Source organism: Adiantum capillus-veneris, chromosome 22, assembly GCF_014529385.1.
Source record: "Adiantum capillus-veneris isolate H3 chromosome 22, ASM1452938v2, whole genome shotgun sequence".
Lineage (NCBI taxonomy): Eukaryota > Viridiplantae > Streptophyta > Polypodiopsida > Polypodiales > Pteridaceae > Adiantum > Adiantum capillus-veneris.
Window position 1 is genome coordinate 121,903,925 of NC_140952.1, and position 26,686 is coordinate 121,930,610.

At 43.6% G+C, this 26,686-nt stretch overlaps 1 protein-coding gene across 1 annotated transcript in view; it reads right to left on the reverse strand.

The window, feature by feature from the left end:
* Nucleotides 1–10,992: 10,992 nt before the first annotated feature.
* LOC147430132 (uncharacterized) overlaps nt 10,993–26,686 on the reverse strand; it is a 42,183-nt gene continuing 26,489 nt past the window's right edge. The window contains exons 2-4 of the mRNA XM_086494641.1: nt 11,770–11,970; nt 11,490–11,685; nt 10,993–11,412 (exon numbers count right to left, since the gene is read on the reverse strand). Of these exons, the coding sequence (XP_086350767.1) occupies nt 11,219–11,412; nt 11,490–11,685; nt 11,770–11,970 (591 nt within the window). The 3' untranslated portion in view covers nt 10,993–11,218. The remainder of the gene's footprint in view (nt 11,413–11,489; nt 11,686–11,769; nt 11,971–26,686) is intronic.

Consider the following 26,686-nt stretch of genomic DNA (forward strand, 5'->3'; position numbering starts at 1 on the left):
ATCATAGGCTTTTTGTAGGTTGAAATAGCGGTTAGGGAGGGAGGATAGGTACATTCTCTCTCTACCCAAAAGAGTGGTGGTCCTTATGACAATAACTATCCTCCCCCCCACCTTTTTTTGCCACATCATCAAGGGCATCCATAGCCTCAGCCCAAAAAAACACTTTATAAAATAAATAAATAAAAAACCTCACTTTTACTCAGAACTTCTCCCCAACCTATATTTATACCCAAAAATCAATTTTCTCTCTCAAAATCTCACTGCTAGACCTTATAAATATCAAACTTTCCACCTTTTTCTATTTCCCTCCAAAATCACTCCCCTCTCTCTCTCTCTCTCTCTCTCTCTCTCTCTCTCCTCTCCCTCTCTCTTCTCTCTCCTACTTTTCAGCATACACTCTTTCTTCTTCCCTCTCTCACTCCTCTCCCTCTCTCTTCTCTCTCCTACTTTTCAGCACACACTCTTCCTCCTTCCCTCTCCTTGTTTGCAGGTCCAGTCCATAGTTTTGTTGCAGCTCTCCCCCCCATAGCTCTCCACTCCATAGCCCTCTTCTCCACTCCATAGCTCTCCTGCAGCTCTCCATTCCATAGCTCTTTTGCAGCTCTCCATCCCAAAGATCTCCACTCCATAGCTCTCCTCTCCACTCCGTAGCTCTCCTGCAGCTCTCCACTCCATAGCCCTCTTCTTCATTCCATAGATCTCTTGCAACTCTCCATCCCATAGCTCTCCACTCCATAACTCTCCTGCAGTTCTCCATCCCAAATCTCTTCACTCCATAGCTCTCCTCTCCACTCTGTAGCTCTTCTGCAGCTCTCCATCCCATAGCTCTTCACTCCATAGCTCACCTCTCTCCTTTGTGGCTCTACTGCAACTCTCCACTCTTGCTTGAGGCCAACTTTATTCCCCTTGCCATGGAGCTATGCAACATTACAAACCTCCCATCCAAAGCAAGATCGTCGAATTCGAAAATGGTTTCTCTACATGTTTAGCTACCAAAGGACTTTGCAAGCTCATAGCGTCATTACTTTCAAACTGCACAACAACGCCATGTGGCAGGTCACACCAATGTGGACCTTTGGGTGCATGGTTGCCTTTACCCTAATGATCCAACCATCAATGTGTATCCAACATTCAATAGCCTTTTCTTCATTCTTACAATATGTAGATAGAGGGGAGCACAGTCTTCTTGGATACTGCGAGAGATTGTCGTCTATTGGAGCTCATAGCACACAATGGTCTTTGTAGCCCATAATATATAACCCATCATCTCTGCCTTGGCCCCTCTCTACCTCCTCCATTCTATTCTATAAAACCCCATCTCTCCATGATATGGATACAAACAATAATACAAATCTCCCATCCACAGCACGATCGTCACGATAAAAATAAAACGTGTACGTATCTGGTTGTCAAAAGAGCTTGCACCTCCAAGCGTTATGACCTACATACAACACAACAATGTCGCAGTGCAGGTCACACAGATGAGGACCTTTGGGTGGATGGTTGCCTCTACCCCAATGACCCTTTGGTTAATGTGTATCCAACATTCAATAGTCTCCCTACCTTCTTGCAATATGTTGCAGTTGTCCACTATCAAAGCTCATAGTGTGAAATGGTGGATGCATCAACACCAAGTTATCATTCATAACAATTCTAGTCTGCAACAGAGGATCATTCATGTGGAGAAAGAAGCACAAACTCTTTAGCAACCTATGGAAGAGAACGATGGTAAGATTATGAAGCTTTAGGGTACCATATTGAGTTTGAAAGAGATGCCTTTAGGTGCAAGGGAGCATAAGAGGATCTTCTCATCCATAGAGACGCTTGCTCCCAAAGGTGGTGCTTGGATGAGAAGAGTTATCGCTACAAGGTGCATTTTAAAATACCCTATCACATTTCCTACGTGTATGAAGTCGCATCTGTGGTGACTATTTTGTTTTTTATTCTTATTGCAGGAATTTCATCCAAGAGACATGTGGTAGCCAAATCCAAGAGGATCCCATTTATTTGCTTACTAGTTTTCTTAAGAAGTCAGATGTCATAGCACTCTTGCACACACCAAAAGGAAAACATATCTATTTTATTGTTGTAACCAAGGAGGTAATGTGCAAGTTTTCTAATCTTTGAGTGATGATGATTTGCAGAAGGAATGTGATGAAGTTGGAATTAGTGCAAAGGGTTACACTGCACTACATGGCCTCTTCAAGAACACTTTGAGGGAACAAGGAGTTACTGAGAATGTATTTCCAGTGCCACACAAGGTGAAACTTGCTAGAGGGGCCTCCAATGAAGATGTTTTCTCATGTCTAGGTCACTATTTGCACATCGAAGAGACAATGCCCTCATCTATCTTTGTACAATCTCCACAAAGTGCTAAGAAAGCTACCAATGCAAGGAATCATGCTGATAATATTGACAAGGGGTTTCCTTACTCTATGTCAAATAATATTTTGTCCATTTGAAGAGGCTTCAACTAGCAATGGTTGTCTTTTATGCACTACCTTCTAATGGTGAGGAAAGAATCATGTGACGTTTCGCTTTCATTGTTGTTGTATGACCTTCACTTTTTTCCTTTCTTCTCTTGTAGTGTTTGGAACTAAGTTGGTGTTTGTTTTCAAGCTTGACGCATGCCAAATTGTGAAGCAATGAAGGCTAGAGAGGATGAGTGTCATATTTTTATTGTAAGAGCTCAAGAATATGAGTCTAGCAACAAAAACTTTGTCCTAGAGGATGCAGCCCCACCCTCCAAGAGCTACCACAAAACAAAGTTTTACAGCAAGACAGGCAAGTGGCACTACATAGGCAACCTCGCAGAGTGCGTCGTTTTAGCAGAGCCTTTGCTGATATTTGACATTATTAAAAGTGTGTGGAACTTCTCATCCGAAGGGCTCCTTTTGCGCGGACATGCGGGGAGATTGTGCAAAGCTACAACACTGAGTGACGTATGCAGCCCATCGGCCTCGAAGGACTTAAGCAGCTGCAAAGTCATACTTGGTGGGTTTATTTGAGGATACCAACTTGTGTGCCATCCATGCCAAGCATGTAACTATAATGCAAAAAGGTTTGGCACTAGCCCGTCACATACGAGAGAAACAACGACAGTTTTTTGCAATGGATATGTAATTATTTCAAATCTAGAAATGAAATGATGCTTACTCATTTTGGAATGTGTCACTTCTTATGTCATTTAAGCTCTTTGTATTAAATTTGTGTTCAATATTTTTTAATGTTCATTGTCTGGTGGTTCTTGCACACCATGCCATTGAACACGAAGGGGGAGACGGGGAGGGGGGGAGTTGTGAATGAGTATTTTATGGATAGTGCTACAAAACCTTCACAAAAGGCTTCAAGTGCCATTTGTTGAAATGCACACGTAATATCTATTTTTCCCAAAATTGATGTCTTGTGGACAGGGGTTTTTAACAGTGTTTGGGCCAAAATAAGCATATATGGTGCCTTCCAAATGTCAATCAAAGGCATTTTGGTTGTCTCTCAGTCTTCCAAGGTACAAAAGGTTAGGAAGGCACTAGTAGCAAAAAAACTATCAGTGATCACTTTGTTGGGTCTTATTTGCCAGGACGGGGAGGAGGGGAGTTGTAGATGAGTATTTTATTTGGCTAGTGCTAATAAATCTTCACAATAGGCTTCAAGTGTCATTTGTTGAAATGCATACATAATATCTATTCTGCCCAAAATTGATGTCTTGGACAGGGGTTTTTAACAGTGTTTGGGCCAAAAGAAGCATATCTGGTGCCTTCCAGATGTCAATCAAAGACATTTTGGTTGTCTCTCAGTCTTCCGCAGGTACAAAAGGTTGGGAAGGTACTAGTATTAAAAAAACTATTAGTGATCACTTTGCTGGGTCTTATTTGGGAGCCCCATCTGGCCCAAACTCGTTTCCTTGTGGACAGCGGCCTTCTGCACCACCAGGGCAAAAACAAATGAGATGTGTGTATTTCAACTGGCAAATTGCTACTAGCGCCTTCCCAACCTTTTGTATGGAAGACTAAGAGACAACTAAAATTCCCTTGATTTGACATCTGGAAGGCACGAGATATGCTTGTTTTGGCCCAAATAATGTTAAAAACCCCTGCCCACAAGACATCAATTTTGGGCAAAACAAGTCCAAAATAGGTGCCTTGTGGATAGGGGTTTTTTGCAGTTTTTGGGACAAATCCAGCACAACATTAGCATTAAGAATTCCATTTGAAAGCTAATGACACATCCATAGACAATTACTTGCCTTTACATTGACCCCTCGTCTTGCAAGTTGGGACCCTCGACATCGTCACAGGAGATAGAGATTGACCCACAAAGCACTTGCACAATCATAGTTTTTAAATTGATCTAATGAACACCATGTATCTATACCAAATAAAGATTCAAGGCATCTAATAAAACTCACAATAAACTTGCCCATTCAAAACTAGAAAATTAAATTTCACAAAAATCCATGTATTTACACCAAATTGTAAGTCAAGATAGGAAAGTACACGTGGAACTGATATTATATTGATATATGAAATTACAAAAGGGGATCACTACAGGTTTTCTGTTAGGAGGCATTGTGCAACTTCCTTGCGTCTTGCTTCAGCATTAGGTAGAATGGAAGTTAGGACTGAGGCCACTATGGCTTGTGGGTCTTCCACTCCTAAGGCTTGATTGATAGATACACGGGCTAAGACCTTGCCACAAAAACCTATGCCAAAAGTGGCCATTGCAAGGGGTTTGTTTACAAAAAAAACTCCTTGCATAGTCTGAGGTATATTAGACAAGCACAAGAGCTTGTTGACAGCCTTCAAGACCCACAAAGAAAAATGTCCTTCAAGTGAGAAGTCCTTGTGGATAATGCAGTTTTCGCCCATGGGTAGTTTGCCAAAGTAGTTTGCAAGTGTTGCTTCTTGGCCAAAAACATTGCTCTCTCTTGCCTTGCAAGCTTCCCACACCTCCATATCCAAAAGATCCTACAAAAGTTTGTGTTAGGAAAATACATTGGCATGGCCAATTACACAAGGAAGACAATTTCTGCATACTGCCTGTTGTTGTCGTTCATAGTTGGTGTGAGGTAAAGGTTGAGGGATGATCTCCTCATCAACAATTTTTGGGGCATTAGAGTCAAGTGACTCAACATGAAGAGGTTGTTGATTTTCCACAAGCTTGGCTTGGGTTTCCAAGAACTCCTCCTCATGATGTTTCTGCAATATTTGAAGTGACCAAGGAAATTATGTCAACGACTGCGATCCTAACTTGCATAGTTTTAGAGACATCATTTGGCATTGTAATGTGAATTTCAATGTCACAAGATTACCTTCAAGGCTTTGTAGAGGTATCCACTTCCCAGTCTTACACATCCACCGCTCATAGTGGAAGCATATATACAAAGTTGTGAAAACTTTTAAGTACCGTATCCAAATCCCCTAGCTTGTGAGACCACTAACTTGTACAGTTTCAGAGACATCATTTTGTATTGTAATACGAATGTCAAATGTCACAAGATTCCTTTCAAGGCTTTGTAAGGTATCCATTTCCTTTACACATCCACAGCTCTAGGTGGAAGCGTATAAACAAAGTTGTGCAAACTTTTAAGTACTGTATTCAAATACCTGAAGCCCCTAGCTTGCACAGAGGGAGATACACAAGATTAAACCTTCAATGGAGAACCTTGGAGTGCAATACTGCAGCCATGGCAAGGAGACAAGAGGTGGTTGATAGAGTTTTTGTAGGTGCTCCCGCCATGGGAAGCTTGGAGATGATGAGCTAAGAAGGTGTACCAGCTGAAAGGGTAAAAGAGGGTTAGAGAAGTTTACCTCAATGTTGCAGCCATAGCCATGGATAGCTTGTAGATGATGGGCTATGGAGTGGTAGAAGAAAGGGGAGAAGAGGTGCTTGGTAAAGTCTCCACAAGTACCGTATCCATGGAGATCTTGGGGAGAGGACAATGGAGGTGTAGATGAAAATGGAAAAGCGCGTAGAGAGAGAGAGAGAGAGAGAGAGAGAGTTTAGATTGTGAGCAGCTATGGAAATCTTCCATATGTGCTACAACCATAGCCATGGATAGCTTGTAGATGATGGACTATGAAGTGGTAGAAGAAAAGGTAAAAGAGGTGCTTGGTAAAGTCTCCACAAGTGCTGCAGCCATGGAGATCTTGGGGAGAGAGGACAGTGGAGATGTAGATGAAAATGGGAAAGCATGTAGAGAGAGAGTGTGTGTGTGTGTATGTTTAGATCGTGAGCAGCTATGTAAAGCTTCCATATGTGTTACAGCTATGGAAAGCTTCCATATCTGCTATAGCTATGGAAACCTTGGAGAGAGAGAGAGAGAGAGAGAGAGAGAGAGAGAGAGAGAGAGAGAGAAACAAAGAGAGAGAGAGAGAGAGAGAGAGAGAGAGAGAGAGAGAGAGGAGGAGGAGGTAGAATGGAGGGTAATGGCTGAGAAATGCAGATTTTGGTGAAAGAAAATAATTTTTGACCGTGTATTTGGTTAGGGGAGCTTTTGGGGAGTGAAAAGTGAGATTTAGATATTTTTGAATTTTTTTTAAATTTTAGGGTTACTTTATAGCCGCCCATGAAAATGGAGGGAGCCCCCCCCCCCCCCCCCCCCCCCCCTCTTCCCCTTTTCTCTCTCTTTCTAGGGGACAAAGCTATAATGATGGGAACAAATAGGCCCCCATGCCCCCTCCTACCCTAATTTTTTGAGGCTATAGCTCTAACCACCATTCTCTTCCTATTGGTCCATGCTTAATCTCCCCTTAAGCTAAAGGGCCCTTTTGGGGTTCATATTTTTCCTAATGATGATGACCCTGTTATGCTTGATTGCACAACAAGATTTACCATGGTTAATCCTAGAGAATATGGAGGGAGGTAGATTTAGTGAGATGTTTGCTATTATCTCTACTCTGGAAGGCGACATTCAGACTGAGCTGAAAGACGGTGTGACATTAGGTCATCATTTTCAGTTTATATTGGATTCAACGTTGTCTATAAAGTTCCTTTTGGCCACAAACATTGGTGTAGATATTTCTTCTAGATCAAATGTGGCAATAGTGGACTTATTTGATAGCTCCACTAATGAGAACGACGGACTTGCTGCTAGAAACACATCTGCCGAGACAGGGAAGAAGATTCATTTGCTGGTTGCCAGCAAAAAAAAAGATGGTTGTTCGGAAGAAAAAAATAAAAGCAAAAAAATGTGTTCGGATTCGAACTAGGTAGCAAAAACACAAAGTACACTGGAGTACAATGCATTAACTAGCCACAAGTACCCCAAGCTAAACCAAATGATTTCTAGGTGCTTGATTAAGAAAAAGGTGGATGAGGTTCCTCGGGTATACAATAGGGACTGTGTTTATGAGCTTGACGCTGTGCCGGTTGGTGTTCCAAAGATGTTAGGGATGGAACAAAAGTACGATGGCCATTTTTGGATTAAGACTGCTCGTTCTAAAATGAGGTATCCAGCTTTGATTAAGAGAAGTAAATGTGACAGACATGTCATTTGCAAAAATAGCTCCTGCTTGATCAATGCAATGAGTGGGCAGCCTAATGAGACTACTAACTTCAATTACGTCAATTTGCATGTTGAGCACCAGCAATGGAACACTACAGTGCTTCCACTATGGTCAAAGTCCGGTTCCGATTCGAGCGTGTTCTTGTGCTGCCTATATTACTTGTTGAGAATATAATTGGACCCGGCTATTTATCCACATCAAAAGCCATAACCATCACGTAGCAAAGGGGGTTTTGCGGTCTGCAATTCAACATACGAAAAAACTTGTGTCTCGTGTGGTGTCAGAATCAACAACGACTGAACCAAGGCACTTGCAACTGAGTCTTGCAAAGTAGATGGTAATGGGAGCGGTGGTTCAAGAGAATGGGGAGCAACTTAATAGAAAAGATCTCCTATATGTACTGAAGGAGATGCAACCATTGATCCATACATAGAGGTGCTGATTTATCTCCTTGTCTGCGAGTTTTCCGTCTCTACAACCTAGCCGACATTCATGTTCACAATTTCTGTTTCCACATTTAAGCATTGGATGAGAGAGGCAACTACAACACGGATTGGCGTTGGTGCGGAGTCGCAGTTGATTTGGCTTAAACATCTGCGGCTATAGGTTTTTCCATGGGATGTTATTTCCTCGGCAATCCACTGACTGTAACAAACACTGCCATGTGTTCAAAATGTCGATCTATGGTCATGGATCTGGGGTCGAGTTGGTTAATAGAATGAGATAAGATGGAAATGGAGATTTGCGAAGAAGCTGGATTTTCTTTGATCATGTTCGTAGGGTAGTGGGGTGGACAACAATGGCAGCATATGTCTACGATCCTATGTAGCACAGGCCTGATAAGAAGACTTCTTACTTCTCCTACGTGAAAATCATAGCGTTAATTGATCTTTTTTCATTGCAGGATTCAAGAAATGCAAACAATTTTCATCTGCGATATGAAAGAAGAAGACACTCAAGTGTAGATCTTGTTCTAGGAAATGATGAATTCAGTGTTGTTGGAAAGCGGACACACTGTCCAACTAATTTAGAGGATTCATGGTTGGTGAGGCTGAAGCAAATTGGAAAGCTATCGAATTGTATTCAGCCGAGAACCTGATAATGTTATGGAAGGAAGGGAACGCTCCTGCTTGTTTCATTGGGAGCAAAGTTTGCACATTCACACCATGCAGTACATGCATAAAAATTTCTAGGATGAGCACAAGTGTTTGTGTTAAGTATTGCGTTGTGTAAGGAGCGAAGAAGAGGCAACAAGCTTGTACAAGACTATAGGAGCTTGGTGGGCTTCTGGAAAAGTGTCCTACTTAACTTGTCACAAATGGGATTGTTGGCTAAGTTGGTGGCATGTAAGATACCCTCGGTGGAGAAAGCACTTTGTTGGGGTAAATATTGTCAACTAATTTTTAAAGTGAGTCATATAGTTCAATGTGAAAATACAATTCCTAAAGACAAGAAAATTTGCAGGAGGTGGATGATATGTCGTTCATTCCGACTACAAACCTTGCAGAAACAAAGAACGCTAGCTGACTTGCCGGCGAGGGAAACAAAGAAATGATGAGCTTGTACGATGCATGTGTGTCTGATCTATCAAATTCTTTGTTGCAAAGTGTCAAGATGCTTGCTTTTGTCGAGGGTAGATACCATGGAGCCAACCATTTGCAGAAAAACTTGCACAGCGGGTTGAGCAAGGTCAAGCACTAGGCCCAACCGTTGTTGCCATAGAGATTGAGCATGGGCTCAGAGGTACACCCTCTCTAAGCACTGAACAATGGATGGAGATAATACTATATATTACAGTAGCCAGAAAGCAAAAACACGCTATGGCAGTTAGTTGTGAGGAGGGGAATGCGTCGCATCGACCTGAGTATCTCACACAAAACATACCGCACAATCGTAGAGGCCTCCAAGCAACAACTAGAGATACCAGTCGTTGGCTATCGAGGAACAGGAGGGCTGCCTAGTGGTTGTGGAGACTGACATTCATAAGACAATGTGGGCAATTCATCGAATACCAAAGGGAAGTAGGGTTCATTGTTGCGCCATCCTTTTGAGGTATTCGGACATGGGAGAGAGTGGATAACAGTGGTCATGCCAATGGTTTGAAGGCACATTTCATGTGGTTCTGCAATGATAGTGTAGATCACACGTGACAGATATGTAACACTATCACTCAATGCCCTGCACAAATCCCAAGTATATGGCAAATGGAAAAAGGAACAAACCTAACCGCTTCATAGTTGTTGGAATTGGTGACAGGAGGCTTCACAATAGAGAAGATTCCTGTCAAGAAAACCAACAGTATACGTTGATGGCCAAGAGTATCAATTCAAGCCTCCAAGAGAATTGAGTCGGCAATAAACATGGAAGCCCGTATTGTGCAGTACACTATCGTAAAGACCGAGGTACACAAAAAATCCATGGTAGAAACATCTTCTTCACAAATTCGAGGTGAGAGGCGAGAAACCCAATGTGCACATGTGGAGACTTTGCAGATCGAGTAGCTCAAAGCAAACTATGTCTTACAAGCATATTTACTACATCTTCCTTCGTTATTTTGACTTGTATTTGAACTACAGTATGTTTATCCATCAAAGCAAGCTAGAAAATGAGGATCTACTTCGTGTCTTCAACTATCGTTGTGCAACATAAAACAGAATTGTAATTGAATACTATACATCACATTCCCTGGTGCCAATGCATTGTAATTCTTGATTCGATATTTTTTGTCTTCTTGTCGGAATTTAAAATTTGGATATAGAGGATGTACTAATTTTGTTCTATTACTATGTAGCGAAACACATTTTTGGGTTAGTAAGTTTGAATTCGATCATTGGGTGAGGTTGCATGCATCTTCTGGAGCTTCCATTAAGTTTGAAACTTACGTTTTTTTCCAATCAAGTAGAGGAACAGAGAGAGGATGTACTGTTTCTGTTCTATTACTATGTGCGAAACATATTTCTGGGTTACTATAAGTTTGAATTTGATCATTTGGTGAGGTTGCATCTAGAGCTTCCATTAAGTCGGAAAAATATGTTTTTCCCAATAAGCATGTTGTTTTAAATTTCCAATTGGTTGGTGAAAATCCAGAAAAAGCTCTTCAAAAAGCTCTCGGTTGGTGTGGAAAGCTTTTTTTTTGTGAAATTGACCGATGTAAAGGTTTGAGAAGAAGCTTTCTCGTAAGCTCCTACAAAAGCTCTCCCCGTTCCCGTCCCAAGGAAGACCTGGCTCCACCAATGGGTATTTCAATAATACTCGACTGCAAGAGTAGAAATTTTGAGTGTACAATGTATGGAACATAAGTAACAGAATTTGAAGCCCGAGTGGAACAAAAAATGTTTCCAGATCCACTACCCAAATAGCCAGCAAAACTAGACTCAAAGACATGGTAACATTATTATTGTGTGTGTGTGTGTGTGTGTGTGAGAGAGAGAGAGAGAGAGTAATAAATTCATTGTTTTCCTATGCTGACCAATCATATCAAGAGAGATACATCCAAATAGATGCTTTGCAGATCATACAATGTGAAACCTAGTTCTGCCTCTTTACAAGAATTTGGCATATATACACTTACCAGACTGCACATTGCTAACCTAACTTTGTGGGGAACCCTGAACTGAAAATCAATGCGGATGGGTATGTATTGATTGAGAGCTTGGCTATGTACAAATGAAAAGAGAAGCTGAAAAGGAGTCAAGGTGCATTGAGTGTCTTTTTCACCGCCGACTTCCATGAGCTTTGTAGAACAACTCCGAAACTTTGGCGTACAGAGGGGCAGCTGCTTTTGGCTGCTTCACTGATCCCATGAGAATCTCAGTTGCACTTATAGATGGATCTCCATAGAACTGAACATTTGTCCCAACACGTGTTAACACTACATTGCCTTCTAAAGAGCAACCTGCAAATAAACCTGAAGGAAAAAAACATATATCAGTAGAAAAGCAATATAAGCTCTATAATGTTTTGTATTGGTGTCATATAGAGGACCTTTACTGAGGCTATAGGTGTAGCAAGCCGTAGCACCACCATCCCCTGCTCGGACGTCTGCTTCAAAAGTTCGCCCTAATGGTCCTGCTGCAACACTTAAACCCGCTCCGAGCGAGAGATGAACCCTACCAGCAAAGGCCTTCACTGCTGCACCATTTCGCAGCACCAATATGAAATCTGTAATCTCTCCACCCCCCTATGGACATGAGCGGACATCAGTTAGAAACGAAAAAACTGAAAGCAGCTAAGACTCTTAAGACACAACACAATCCTGGCTGACCTGTGGTCCCCATCCAACACCAGTTGAAATTATTGCAGAAGGAGCTGACCATGATCCATCGGGTCGCTTGGCAATCACCAAACCCGTCCCCACTTTATATGTAACCATCATGCCTACTTTTACGACAGTGAATACAGCTAGGCCTTTTGCTCCCTTCAGTATCATTTCAGGAATTGTGCGTTCTGGCTTCAATCTTCCTATCTACAGAGCAAAGAGAAAAATTAGAAGCATGCCAAGTCTCATAAACATGGGAGAAAAAAATTAAGAGTGTGCCAAGTATTATCAAAATTGGAGAGCGAAATGCCACACGTGTACCTGTATTAAGGGCAGTAGACCATAGAAACAGGGAAACCCCATTCTAGGCCCTTGCCATGCTAGGAACGTTTTCTGGCCACAAGCCGTTCCAAAAATGCTTGTGTTTTGAACAGAGAACGCATTTTGGCCTCGTTCCAAAAAGGCCAGTTCCAAGATTGAAAAGTGGCCAACAAAGAGCTCTCTAAGGTTTTTGTGGGTAATGTTCATTGGGCATACATGGGGACCTTGACCCTTGTGGCCACTAAAGCCTAGCTTCTCAATATAATCTTCATTTTTTCAATCCACTCTAGGCTATCCACATCTCCCCTTCCGCTCCCTCTTTCCCACATTTCCCCTTGGCCGTTCCCATTCCCGTTTCTGTTCCACGTTCCATGTTTCTATCCAGTAGACTGAACTCTTTTGTATTTCGGATTCTACTTCGTTTGTTTTGACTTTCCTTTTCCTCTTTCACCATTGGCAAGCAACAAGACCTAGAGGTCCCAGTACATTGCGTAGCCAATAAGAAACGGCCTGGACCAGTCGGCCATGGGTGTGGCTTGAGTCTGGTCTGAAATTCGAGGTGTGTACATTAGTTTATGAGGCCTAGACAACCTTGTATAATGTGGACAAAGTCAACTAAGAATTCTTAAAAAGACCTGCCCAAAAAGACTCATTTAAGTGGCAATCAGGAACACATGGCAGTAGGAGACTTACTTGCCTAGCATGTCACCATGTGGGAAGCAAGATGGGATCGACTCTCACAATCAGAGAACGAAACTGTTCCACGTTATGTGGATAGGTTTTGAGATGTTCTCTTGAAAGTCACCCCATTCAAGAAGATTGAAGATTCGGAGAAGATACGTGACACATCCAACCCTATGTGTCCGTGGACAAGCTAAAGCATGGATAACCGCCAAAAGCTCTTTCTCATAAATCTGTACTGTCATTTCCGGCCTTGAGAACAATCGGCTCTCGTAAGCAATGACATGGCCTTCTTGCATTAAGACCGCACCCAAACTAGGACCACAAGCATCACAATATACTGCAAATGACTTCTACAAGTTCGGCAAAGTCAAAACTGGTCCCGTAGTCAATCTCTTTCAATGTTTGAAAGGCAGTCATCTCTGAGGGTCCCCACGAGAAAGGGACTCCTTTCTGTGTCAAGATATGCAGAGGGGAAGCAACCGCTGCAAACTTTCGAATGAACCGCCTATAGTACGAAAACAATCCCAAGAAGCTTCTAACTTCATGGACATTCTTCAAGTCGGGCCAATCAGAATAGTCTCTATCTTGGCCAGATCCATTTGCACTCCCGCTGGTGAGACAATGTGTCCCAAAAAGTGTATCTCTGGTAGGAAAAATTCACTTTTCTTTGCATTAATCACTAACTTGTGATCTCATAATGCCTGAAAGACTTGAAGCAGGTGATCTCTATGTTCTGCCTCATTCTTGGAGAAAACAATGATATCGTCAAAGAAAGTGCCAACAAATAGCCTGTACTCTCGAAAAATCTTGTCCATCATCCGGTTAAATGCCATAGGAGCATTTATTAAGCCAGAAGGCATCACCGAAAACTCAAATAACCCAGAAGTCGTCAGAAAAGCTGTCTTGTAGACGTCTCCCGGTGCGATTCTGATATGATGATATCCACTCTTCAAATCAATCCTGCTAAAGCACGAGGATCCCTGTAATCTGTCGAGTATATCATCGATCCTAGGAATCGAAAATCTGTTCTTGATGGTGATTTTGTTGAGAGCTCTATAATCGATGCACATTCTCCAATATCCGTCTTTCTTCGAAACCAACAACACTGGAGAGAAATACGGTTAAGTACTAGGCTGGACAAGACTCTTTTCCAATAGGTCTTTCACTTGGTTCATAATCTCTTTATTCTGTACTCGGCTCACGCGGTAAGGTGGCCGGTTTGGTGGTGTGCTTCCAGGTATCAGATCAATGGTATGATCTTCAGGACGAGCAGGTGGTAACTCGCCTGGTAGGCCCTCTGAGAAGCAATCGGCGTGAGAGTGGAGAAAATCTTGGTGTTCTTTATCAAGTTTAGACATATTTGTCCTATCCTTATCACTCATTTCTTTCATAAAGATCGAGTAAACAAACAGACTGGATTTCATTAATTTAGAAATGGCCGAAACCGATACAATAGGGACAGACTCACCCTTCAATTTAATGTCAAGTACAATGGTTCTGCTCTTCTCTGTAGTCAATGTCGCTTTCCTCGCCCGATAATCGACCACGGCGTTGTTCTTGTGGTACCAGGGAATTCCCAAGAGAACATCACAACCTTCCAAAGGAATTATGTAAAAGTCCTCATGCCCCGTAAAAGTCCTCATGCCCCAAATACCTCTGACAATGCAACCGAAGTTTGCCAATGACAGGTGTAATGGCTACGTCCCTGCCGAGTGCCGCTAGAACTGCCTTCGCAAGTGGTCCCATCCGATCGAGACTAATCTCGAGCCGCGCTGCCAATTCCGGTGAAATGAAGTTGGCCTTGGCTCCTCCATCAAAGAAGATCAGGGCCTCTTGGTCTTTCACTTTGCCCCAAGCTCGGCAAAGCTCTGTACTCTCGTCCATGATGTTGAGATCGGTACCCACACAATCTGGAACAGTCCTGTTTTCATCTTGCCTTTTCTTCCACGTTCCTCAGCTGCTCTCGAACTCTCAAGCCTTTCGTGTCACAAAGTGATGACGTGGCTACCGACAGTAGAAACCCTAATTTTTGCCAAAAACCCTAAAATTCTTGCAAACCCTAATTTCTCCCAGAAACCCTAATTTCTGGGAACCCTAATCCTAACTCCTAGTTGAAACCCTAAAATGACTGGAAACCCTCAAAGCAGGCGGCCATGCCACGTGGCAGCAGTGTACAGATATTTTCCGAAATCACGGAGGTAAAAAAAAAACATTTTTCTTTTTAGCGACACAAATCCTAACTTTTGGCTACGCTTTGGAAGATCCACAGAGGTGACTGCCTTTCAAACATTGAAAGAGAAATTGACTACAGGACCAGATTTGACTTTGCCGGACTTGCAGAAGTCATTTTAAGTATTTTGTGATGCTTGTGGTCGTATTTTGGGTGCAGGCAAGAAGGCCATGTCATTGCTTACGAGAGCCGATTGTTCTCTAGGCCGGAGATGACAGCACAAATATATGAGAAAGAGCTTTTGGCGGTTATCCATGCTCTTACTCAGTGGCGGCATTCCTACTCGGAGAGGATTTTACTGTCTTTACAGACCATCAGAGTTTGCGCTACTTCTTGTCACAGAAGCAGTTTTAGATGCGGTGGGCAAACATCTTGTGTCACGTGACACATCCCAACCCTATGTGTCCGTGGACAAGCTACACCATAGCAGGGTTCCCGTCAGTCAAGTCAGTTTAGATTAGCAGTGATCTGGCACTTTTGTGAGTCTATTCGTAGACCGTGCATGCCCAGTCACTTAGCATAGATGCATATCCTCCGGTTGCACACAGCATGATCATCAATATCCCCTTCAGAATCCATCAGATTCAGTCAAGGGAATTTTTCCAGTGCATGTAGCCTATTTTCCTATTTTTGGTTATTTTCACTTATTACTTTTAAGTGACTTTCCAACAAAAGTAGGTAGGGCAATTTTGCTAAGTTAATATATAAGTTGTCACCAGCGTGTGACTACTATCTATACTTTTTGTTGATTTCTTTCTTATTATTTATTTATTTTCACTTTTTGGAAACACCCCTCGAGAAATCTAACTGCCCTACATTGCATAGCTAGTGTGGAACTGTTCAGAGGGAGTCCAGGCCTGAGGGCAAGAGAGCATTAAGGTTGGACAAGGACTATGGTTAGCCAAAGTGGGGTCATTGACTAGCCAAAGTGGAATCCTTTGCTACAGAGGCTACATTTCAGTTCTGCGTGTGGCTGCAGTGTACAAAGGGGGTCAGATGACCTAGAAAGATACAATGGCAGCATCTCCTAAAATTTAGGGAACTGCTATTTTGGGACCTGAAAATGTGTTCGCGTCATTATCTCCGGGATGACAAGGGGAACATTTTATTACTCTGCCGCGAAGCCAACTGGGCAACCGATCGGGAGATTTTTAGGCGGCAACCCCAAAACGGGAAATGGCCTGTAAATGTGCCAAGTGGCACATTTATGTGCACTTTCCTCATGCATGAAGAAGCGGCACTGATTTTAGAGAAGAGAGGCTCATTTTGCAGTTTCTGTCACAGGTTGAAAGCTATCGAGGGCTCCCTTTCAATCTTATGTACAGTGCGATGCCAGGAGTGATGCCCTGCACGCTACGCACTGCCCTCTCTCTCCCCTATGGCAGTATGTTATGCCCCTCTAGTGGGCTTTTCAATTGACCAATGTACAGTTGTGTGGGTTCATGCGCGATTGCCGAGGCAAGAGCCTCTTGCACAGGTACTGGATTAGCTAGCGGCTAATCCCCCGCACGTACAAGTGATTCGGAGAGGTTTCACGTGCAAAATCTCGTCCGATTCAAAGGGCAAGTAGCCCTACAAGTGCGGGAGCTCGAGGACTTGCTACGGATGCGACCGACACGCAAAACGGAGCCCGAAACAGTGAATTACAGCCTGCTGTGTATTTTCTGCAGGTTTAGGGTTTTGGCCTTAAACGGACCCTAATACCCCCAAGAGGTTCGGGGACGCGAGGGGACCGCTGTACAGGTGATCTGGCGCATTTTCGGGGCAGAAAACAGAGAATTCAGCGTGCTGCAGATTCTCGCCAGGTTTTGCAAAGTGTCCGTATGCATCGGGAAAATCATCCAATGCGTGGGAATACAAACTGTGAAGGGTCCTAGTACAGTTATGCTGCCGAAATCGGGCCAAAACAGTTGAAATTCAGCCAAGGTTGTGCGGGGCAGCTTGTAGGGAACCACAACGTTTATTCCCTCTTCTAAAGAATATAGAAATACCGAAAGGGGCACCTATTTAGGGGCCAATCTGATGTCGGTCTTCTCATACAGGTGCAATCTAGCAGCCTGTATTCCTTCCCCCTTTGTTGTGTCTTGAAAGTGCAGGTAAAGTGGGCGACAAATTAAATGGGTGAAAGCAAATAAGGTTTAAGTCTAAGGTCTACCGCCCTTTTTGGATTAACAGGCCGGTTTCATGGTTCCATCGCCGGGATTAAACCACTTTTTCCCATAGAAGTGAGCCTTGGTCAATTTGGGCTTGAAGACACAGGGGATCATAGACCAGACACAGGGAATTGCAATTATGGCTAACAGACCAGATGATGTGACTGAAGAGGTTTCCTCTTCGCAGGGTAAACAGACACATGAAGTGGGTGAGTCTTCAAGACCACCACAAACGGATGATGATATATTCAGGACCCAGTTGGCTATTGCTGTGGCAATGTTCACACAAGTAATGTAGAACCCGAGGTTTTTAGCCTTTCTACAACCTCCTCTTCCGTCTCAACAAGTTGGGTCACTAGATCATATTCAAAAGCCTGTTAAGGCTAAAGCACAGGTGATTCATACTGCAGAGTCAATGGAAACGCCTGTACACTTGACGGAGAACATGCAGTCTCCACAACCTGTGCCTAAGGTGCAAGAACAGGTGGCTGTAATGCCAGTCTTTCAAGTTGTACCAGTTCAGCCAGCCACCTTTCAGCAGCCTATAGCTGGTTCTAATGGGCAGGGAAGCAACCTACAGGCTATGCAACAAGTCTTCCCACCACCTTCAGTACACCCTGGCTATTTTGGAGGTGGATCCGATTCCAGAGCATGGCTGGTCATGCACCTGGAAATCAGTTTTACACGCCAGGAACAGTGTTCGGGGGTGCTCAAACAATGATGCCTAACCCCATGTATGGTGTCACGGGCATGCTACCAGGGTTTCAAAGCACTCAGGGCCAATTTGGGATGCCACAGGCAAATTTTGGTATACTAGAATTACAAATCAACAGCCACATATGGCATTTCCAGGTCAACTTAATAGCGGTCAAGGAACACATGAACCCTAACAGTGTTCCCATGTTTCAGTCACATCCATATGACAACTTAACGCCGCTGGAGAGGCCAACTCCGTACAAAGAAGGTGGCAAAGGTGTGACATTCACGACCTTTACCGGTTTGATGACAGGAAGAAGGCTCTCTCATTCCTCCAGCAGTTTGACAAGGCCTATGCAGAGGGAAACTTTACAGAGGCTTCAAAGGTCCACAAGGCAACCACTTTCTTGACAGGGAATGCGGGACAATGGTGGACAACTTTATTGCTTCAAGGGCAAGCTCCGTCCACATGGATTTACTTCAAGCAGATTTTTGCAGCAGCATGGTTATCTGATGACTTTGAAGCAGATGTCATGACAGAATGGCACCAGCTTAATGCTGCTACTTGCAAGAATCTGGATGACTACACTCGGAAGTTTTGGAAAGCTCTACTTCCAATAACTTCCTATAGGTTTGTGCCATTGACAGAACAGATTGAAAAATACTGTTGTGGCCTACCCAAAGGATTGAGAAAGTATTGCACGAAGACCAAAGTCACTACTTTAACGCAGCTCATCGAGGTAGCAAACACTGGCAATGGTTTGCTCAAGGGAGAAGATTGTGAGTTTAATAATGGCGTCAAGGAAGGATCAGCCAAGAAAATTCAGCGAAGAAGTACGTTCCCAATGAGGTTCCTAGAGCGACTCAGGAGCCAGCCAACGTAGGGAAAGGCAAAGCTACGGCTGAATCAAAAAAGGGACCAGCAAAGAAATGGAAAAGACGTTTTCCTCGCAAGTCGGAAGAGCAAAAGGTCCTGAGGTCAGAAAACAAATGCTTTATCTGTGAGCAGCCTGGCCACATTGCTTACAATTGTCCTCAAAAGAAAAGGCCAGCTGATTCTGAAGACAAGGAGGACAAGAAAGGAAAGAGTCCCATGGCTGGTCTAGTGCCAGATATGGTGGGCGACAAGCCAAATTCAGATGCAAGTGAGCTTTGCAAAGCATGGGGAAAGGTCACGGATCAAACAGTGCTTATCTTCTTTGATCCAGGTGCCAAAGCCAACTTCATTTCCCTAGAATTGGCTTCAAAGTTGGGAATCAGACCTGAAGAGATGGGGTATATAGCAGAGGCAGGTTTGGCATGTCTTGGCCATACAAAGGCTATGACACCTATCATCGGAAAGTTGCGCCTACATATCTAGTCCTATGTAGATGCTGAAGAATTTTACATCATGCCACTGGACGGATGTGATGTGTTGCTAGGTATTCCTTGGTTGTTTCGTGTATCATGGATGCCTACAACAAAAAGATCACTGTACAGAGCAGGGGAAAGACTCACATTCTGGATGTAAAACTTAAAGGGAAGTCTATTCCCACTGTATCAACTTCTGCTATTACTTCTGTAATGAAAAAGCATCTTTCTGCGTACTTGGTTTTTGCACGTGAAGTGTCAGATTGTGATGAATCAAATTTATCTATGTTAGATAAAGAAAGGTCAATATTTTTACAACAGTATAGTGATTGTTTTTCCGATTCATTACCGTCTCAATTACCGCCAGAGAGACCCGAGGACCATGCGATAGATTTGGTGCCAGGCAGTAGCCCACCAAATAAGCCTCCGTACAGAGTTGGTGCGGCTCAGCAGAAAGAGATAATGAGCCAAGTACAGGAGCTGTTAGAAAAGGGGCTGATCAGCCCAGTTCATCTCCATTCTGTTCTCTAGTGTGGTTGGTGCAGAAAAAGGATGGCTCATGGCGTATGTGCATCGACTACCGTGCACTGAACAAGAATACCATCAAGAATAGGTTCCCTAAACCTAGAATTGATGATATTCTTGACAAATTAGGAGGAGCAGCTATGTTTAGCAGGATAGATCTAAAGAGTGGGTACCATCAGATCCGCATTAGATCAGAGGATGTGCACAAGACTGCTTTTAGAACAACGTTTGGCCTTCACGAATTTCTAGTGATGCCCTTTGGTCTCACAAATGCTCCTGCTACGTTCAATAGGATGATGGACAGAATTTTCCGTCCACACCAGCAGTTTGTTGGTACATTCATTGATGACATGATAGTCTACTCAAAGAATGAAGAGGAGCATAGGCACCACTTGGCCATTGTGTTCAAAGAGCTACGCAGCCATAGGTTGCTCATCAATGCAAAGAAAAGTGAATTTTTTCTGGAAGAGATTCACTTTCTGGGACACATTGTCTCAAAGGATGGTGTCAGAATGGATCCTGCAAAAGTTGATGTCCGAAGCTTCTTGGGACTATGCTCCTATTACAGAAGGTTTGTCCGAAATTTCGTTGAGATTGCTTCACCTTTACATGCTCTTCAAAAGAAGGCAGTCACCTTTAGATGGACACAGAAAGAGATTTCAGCTTTTAATCTCTTTAAGGAAAAGATGACTTCAGATCCATCATTGTGTTGCCAGATCTTAGGAAGTCATTTGTGGTCGAGTGTGACGCCTGTGGTAGTAGCATTGGTGAAGTGCTAATGCAAGATGGCAGGGTAGTAGCCTATGAGAGTAGAATCTTGCAAGGGCCAGAAAAGACTATGCAAGTCTATGAAAAAAAATTGCAGTCCGTGATTCATGCGCTCTTAAGTTGGAAACACTACCTGCTAGGTGCAAATTTCGTTGTCCAAACGGATCATCAGACCTTGCGATACTTCTTGACACAGGAAAGTTATCTGAGAAGCATATGCGATGGGCAAATATCTTGTCCATGTTCCATTTTCAGATTGTGCATGTGGAAGGCAAGAAGAACGTTGTGGCTGATGCCTTGTCAAGGAAGGCACAAATTTCAGCTGTGTCAATTCCTTATCATCATGAACTTGATGATATGAGGGAACAGTATGCAAATGATGAAGATTTTGCAAGAGTCTTCGCGCAGCTAATGGATGGACAACGTCATGAACACTATCTTCACAAAGATGGGTTCATGATGATGCATGGCAGATTGTGTGTCACAAAGCCATTGCGACGCAAAGTTATGGAAGAGAGTCATGTACCATCGTATGCAGGGCATCGTGGTATCGATGCTACAGTTAAAGCGATTGAGACATTTTTCTACTGGCCTACATTGAGAAGAGATGTGGATGCCTTTGTGCAAGAATGCCTAATATGCCAGAAGGTCAAGTTTGACAAGCAAAAGGCACCAGGGTTATTGCAACCACTACCTATTCCAGATAAACCATGGGAAAGTATTGCTATGGATTTTATCTTTGATCTTCCGAGAACGCATACAGGAAACGATGGTATTTGGACCATCATTTGCAGATTCAGCAAGCAGGCTCATTTTATTCCTATCAGGAAGAAGATAAAGCCAGATCAGATGGCACACTTGTTTATGAGCAATATTTTCAAGCATCGTGGCATGCCACAGTCAATTGTTAGCGACCGTGATCCACGCATGACAAGTTTGTTCTGGAGAGGCTTGTTTGAGAATATGGGCACCACACTCAAATTCTCTTCGTCATTTCATCCTCAAACAGATGGGCAGTCAGAAGAGGCAAATTCTACTGTCCTAGATCTGCTGAAGTGCTATGTGTCAGAGCATAAAGGAAAGTCGGAGCAGTATTTGCCATTGGAGTATGCATACAATAATACAGTGCATTCATCAACTGGCAAGGCACCTTTTGAGATAGTTGAAGGTGGCAAGAAAGTTCCTCCCATACTGCATACAAAGGACAAGATATTTGAAGCAGATAAGTATGTTCAGGACATGGATGAAATGTACAAGAAGGTCAAAGTGGCCTTAGAAAAGACTCAGGCAAAGCAAAAGAAAGCAGCTGATCGTCACCGTCGTGAAGTGGTATTTTCACTTGGTGATTAGGTGCTTCTACGCTTTGAAAAGGCAAGGTTAAAGAAGATGAAGGGCAAGGAAAGACTGTTTCCAAAGCTCAGCATGCGTTACTACTATGGGCCTTTTCAAGTATGCGACATAATCAATGATATTTCATATAGGCTGAGAGTTGGAAGATTCACAATGCGTTTCATGTGAATCTTCTCAGACCCTATGTGGGTGATGTGCTAGAGGATATGCCAGCTCAAGATCAGCCGGAAGTCGAGGAACTTGACGAGATCTTGGTCCCGGAACAGATTTTGGCACATAAAGAAAGAAAAGTGAAAGGCAAGGTTGCTAGGCGTTACTTGGTGAAGTTCAGAAACTATCCACCAATGGATGCTAAGTGGATGGAAGAAGGTGAACTTGCAGAGTCACCACCTGTGTTATCACTTTACCTTGAAGCCTTCGATTTGCAACCTACCTGACCCCTTGAGTTTCAAAGCTACATGGATTGTCAGTGTGACAATGGCTTCTAAAACAAATGATGTACATGGTATTTAAAGTGAGCTCAAATCAAGTACATGTTACATGAATGTTAGAGCTGTACAGATTGTCAGCTTGGCAATTGCTCTTATGGAAAGTCCAAAAGTTTGCTTAGTGCTATAGAAGTGAGTATTTCTTGTCAGTTTGTCAAGGATACAGTAATTGCTTCTATTAAAGGGTACATGTGTAACTGCATTCTTAAACTGTCGGTTTGGGTATACTCGAAAGTGTTACTGGATCCAACGTGTACTAAAAGACGGTGGCAAAATGCGTAGCTACCATTTCCTCATTGGAAAGTTAATGACTCAAAGCAATGGCACAGTGCGAAGCTACCACTATGTCATTGGGACAGGGTTCACACGCAGGCAATACATGTGTCGACAAGGTGTTGAATACACCAGGGTTGACAATGAGCATGTATGTGTCATACATGTGTCGACAGGTGTTGAATACATCAGTGTTGACTGTAAGCATGTACGACATAGATGCAAACGAGGACGTTTGAGATTTCAAGAGGGGGGTATGTCACCAACGTGTGACTACTATCTATCTTTTTTGTTGATTTCTTTCTTATTATTTATTTATTTTCACATTTTGGAAACACCCCTCGGGAAATCTAACTGCCTTGCATTGCATAGCTAGTGTGGAACTGTTCAGAGAGAGTCCAGGCCTGAGAGCAAGAGAGTGCTAAGGTTGGACAAGGACTATGGTTAGCCAAAGTGGGGTCATTGACTAGCCAAAGTGGAATCCTTTGCTACAGAGGCTACATTTCAGTTCTGCGTGTGGCTGCAGTGTACAAAGGGGGTCAGATGACCTAGAAAGATACAATGGCAGCATCTCCTAAAATTTAGGGAACTGCTATTTTGGGACCTGAAAATGTGTTCGCGTCATTATCTCCGGGATGACAAGGGGAACATTTTATTACTCTGCCGCGAAGCCAACTAGGCAACCGATCGGGAGATTTTTAGGCGGCAACCCCAAAACGGAAAATGGCCTGTAAATGTGCCAAGTGGCACATTTATGTGCACTTTCCTCATGCATGAAGAAGTGGCGCTGATTTTAGAGAAGAGAGGCTCATTTTGCAGTTTCTGTCACAGGTTGAAAGCTATCGAGGGCTCCCTTTCAATCTTATGTACAGTGCGATGCCAGGAGTGATGCCCTGCACGCTACGCACTGCCCTCTCTCTCCCCTATGGCAGTATGTTATGCCCCTCTAGTGGGCTTTTCAATTGACCAATGTACAGTTGTGTGGGTTCATGCGCGATTGCCGAGGCAAGAGCCTCTTGCACAGGTACTGGATTAGCTAGCGGCTAATCCCCCGCACGTACAAGTGATTCGGAGAGGTTTCACGTGCAAAATCTCGTCCGATTCAAAGGGCAAGTAGCCCTACAAGTGCGGGAGCTCGAGGACTTGCTACGGATGCGACCAACACGCAAAACGGAGCCCGAAACAGTGAATTACAGCCTGCTGTGTATTTTTTGCAGGTTTAGGGTTTTGGCCCTAAACGGACCCTATTACCGCCAGGAGGTTCGGGGACGCGAGGGGACCGCTGTACAGGTGATCTGGCGCATTTTCGGGGCAGAAAACAGAGAATTCATCCTGCTGAAGATTCTCGCCAGGTTTTGCAAAGTGTCCGTATGCGTCGGGAAAGTCATCCAATGCGTGGGAATACTGACTGTGAAGGGTCCTAGTACAGTTATGCTGCCAAAATCGGACCAGAACAGTTAAGATTGTGCGGGGCAGCTTGTAGGGAACCACAACGTTTATTCCCTCTTATAAAGAAAAAAGAAATACGGAAAGGGGCGCCTATTTAGGGGCCAATCTGGTGTCGGTCTTCTCATACAGGTGCAATCTAGCAGCCTGTATTCCTTTCCCCTTTGTTGTGTCTTGAAAGTACAGGTAAAGTGGGCGACAAGTTAAATGGGTGAAAGCAAATAAGGTTTAAGTCTAAGGTCTACCGCCCTTTTTGGATTAACAGGCCGGTTTCAATAAGCAAACCCAAGTTAGCACTTTCTGGCAGAAGAGGCAGGAGCTTCCCACTCAACAGGCAACTTCTTAGCAGTACCCCCCCCTCAACACTTAGCCTCGCCACCCCTCACCTTTCCCTCGCGTTTTCTCAGCATTAGCATCGCCACCAAAGTCCCCCCTTTCCTCGCGATTGTCCCCCTACAGATCAGCCCCATCCTTGGCGATTTTGCTCACCAACCACCTGCCCTACTCAGAGTTTTTACTAACGCTAGGCATCTGCTGCAGATCAGCGTTTTTCGAGCACCATCAACCAGCGTTTTTCAGCCATATGAAAACGCAGCTTCAGCAGTGACAAAACGCAGAAATTCAGCAGTTCGAAACAGTCATTTTCAGCCTATAGGAAGGTAGCAGATTCAGTCCCCATTGGTTGCAGAAGATCCTCAAGTTTAGCCTCGAAAAACGCAGCCAAAACAGTCATTTTCAGCCGCCGAAATAGTCCCAAAAATCAGCAGTTAGAAGACCACAGATTTCAGCCATCAAGTCGTCGTCGTCATCACCGTCGTCGTCATCGGCATTGTCCCATTGCATCAGTCCATTGCATACGCATTGTACACCTTTGTGCGATCAAAGTAGACCACTCTCGCCGACGAGAGTGGGGCCTTCAGAGGAGGGTTTTACAACCTCTCAGCTGTATTCCACTGCACCTAACATCTTGTCACAGTTTCACTTCCAGATTGTCCATGAGTAGGGACAGAACAATGTGGTGGCAGATGCTTTGTCTCGGAAGCCGTTGGTTCTGGCTATTTCCGCGATACATGTCACAAAGAGATGACGTGGCTACGGACAGCAGAAACACTAATTTGTGCCAGAAACCCTAAAATTCCTGCAAACCCTAATTTCTACCGGAAATCCTAATTTTCGAAAATCGCGGAGGTGGAAAATTTATTTTTAAATAAAAAAAGAGCAACGCAAATCCTAGCTTTTTGCTACACAAGGATTTTGGATGAGAGAAAGAGAGTTGAATTGCTTTATTTTAACTCTCATTGAGAGAGAGAGAGAGAGAGAGAGAGAGAGAGAGAGAGAGAGAGAAGCTTTTAGGCTTTTGCTTTCAAGCTTTTGGGGCTCTGCTTTTGGCATCCCTTGTAAACATTTAAATAAGTGGCTTGGGCCTTCACTTCTAAGAGCATCTGGACGCAGAGTCTGAGAGTGAACCCCGAGTCACTCTCTTGTACTTTGAACTGATTAATACAAAAAGAAATACCGAAAGGGGCGCCAGTCTTTGGGGCCAATATCTCTAGGCACGGAACTCCGCCGGGCCAGTGCAAATCTACTATGATCTGTGAATTGTGTGAAGTGGTTATTTGGTGCTGTCGCGATTGATTCTTGACTTAGAGTGTCCAAGTCTGTTACAGTGGTATCAGAGCACGGCCGATTTCTCTTCTACGGGAAATCCGATCCCCAATTTTTTTTTCGCGGCACCTATGGCTTCACGCAAGGATCAGTCGACTCCCTCTGCATCTGGAGATGCGGGCAGGGATCACAACGAAGATTCAGACAGAGAGTATGGCTCGCCTTGGCCTACTCAGGCGGAGCAAAGAGAGATGACGCGTCATCAATTGATCGGCGATGCAACAAAGATGATGCTCAGTTTTGCGAAGGATCCGAAATTGGTGAAATATATGAGCGAGACTTCTTTTCAGGAAGTGCATGCACAGTGGCAAAAAACCACTACACCACCCCTGAAACCCGCTCTCAAGAAACCTTCTGATCACAAACAGTATACAGAGAAGGAATTACAAGAGGTGGTTGATGCACGGATTGCTTAGCTTTTTGACGCGCAAAAGAAAGCCAAAAAGCATGGCAAAAAGCAGAAGAAAGGCACTGACTTCCCGTGATATTTGGGTCGTCAGTCGACATTCGACAAGGCAAAGAAACAAAAGAAGCGTGTTCGATTTGAAGGGGTACCCAGCTCTTCTTCTTCTTCTTCTTCTTCTTCTTACAGTTCTTCTAACTCTTCAGATTCGAGCGAAGAAGACAGAAAAGGTAAAAAGCGAAGCAAGAAACAAAGCTTCGGAAAGGGCAAGAAAAAGGAAAAGAAGACTAAATCTCGCCCAAAGACTGACAATTCTACTGAGGACTCGTCTACAGACAGCTCAGATTCTGGTGATGGAAACGTCTATGCGAACAAGAAGAATTTTTACAAAGCCAACCAGTATGACTTTCTCGAAGATAAAAGCAAGAAAGTCCGAGAGTTTAAGGAAGGTGGCCACTCCATCAAGTTTGATACTTTTTCAGGATACTCAGATGCTTCGAAGGCTTTGTCTTTTATACAACAGTTTGACATTGCTTTCGCGGGAGGATGCTATTCAGAGCACTCCAAAATT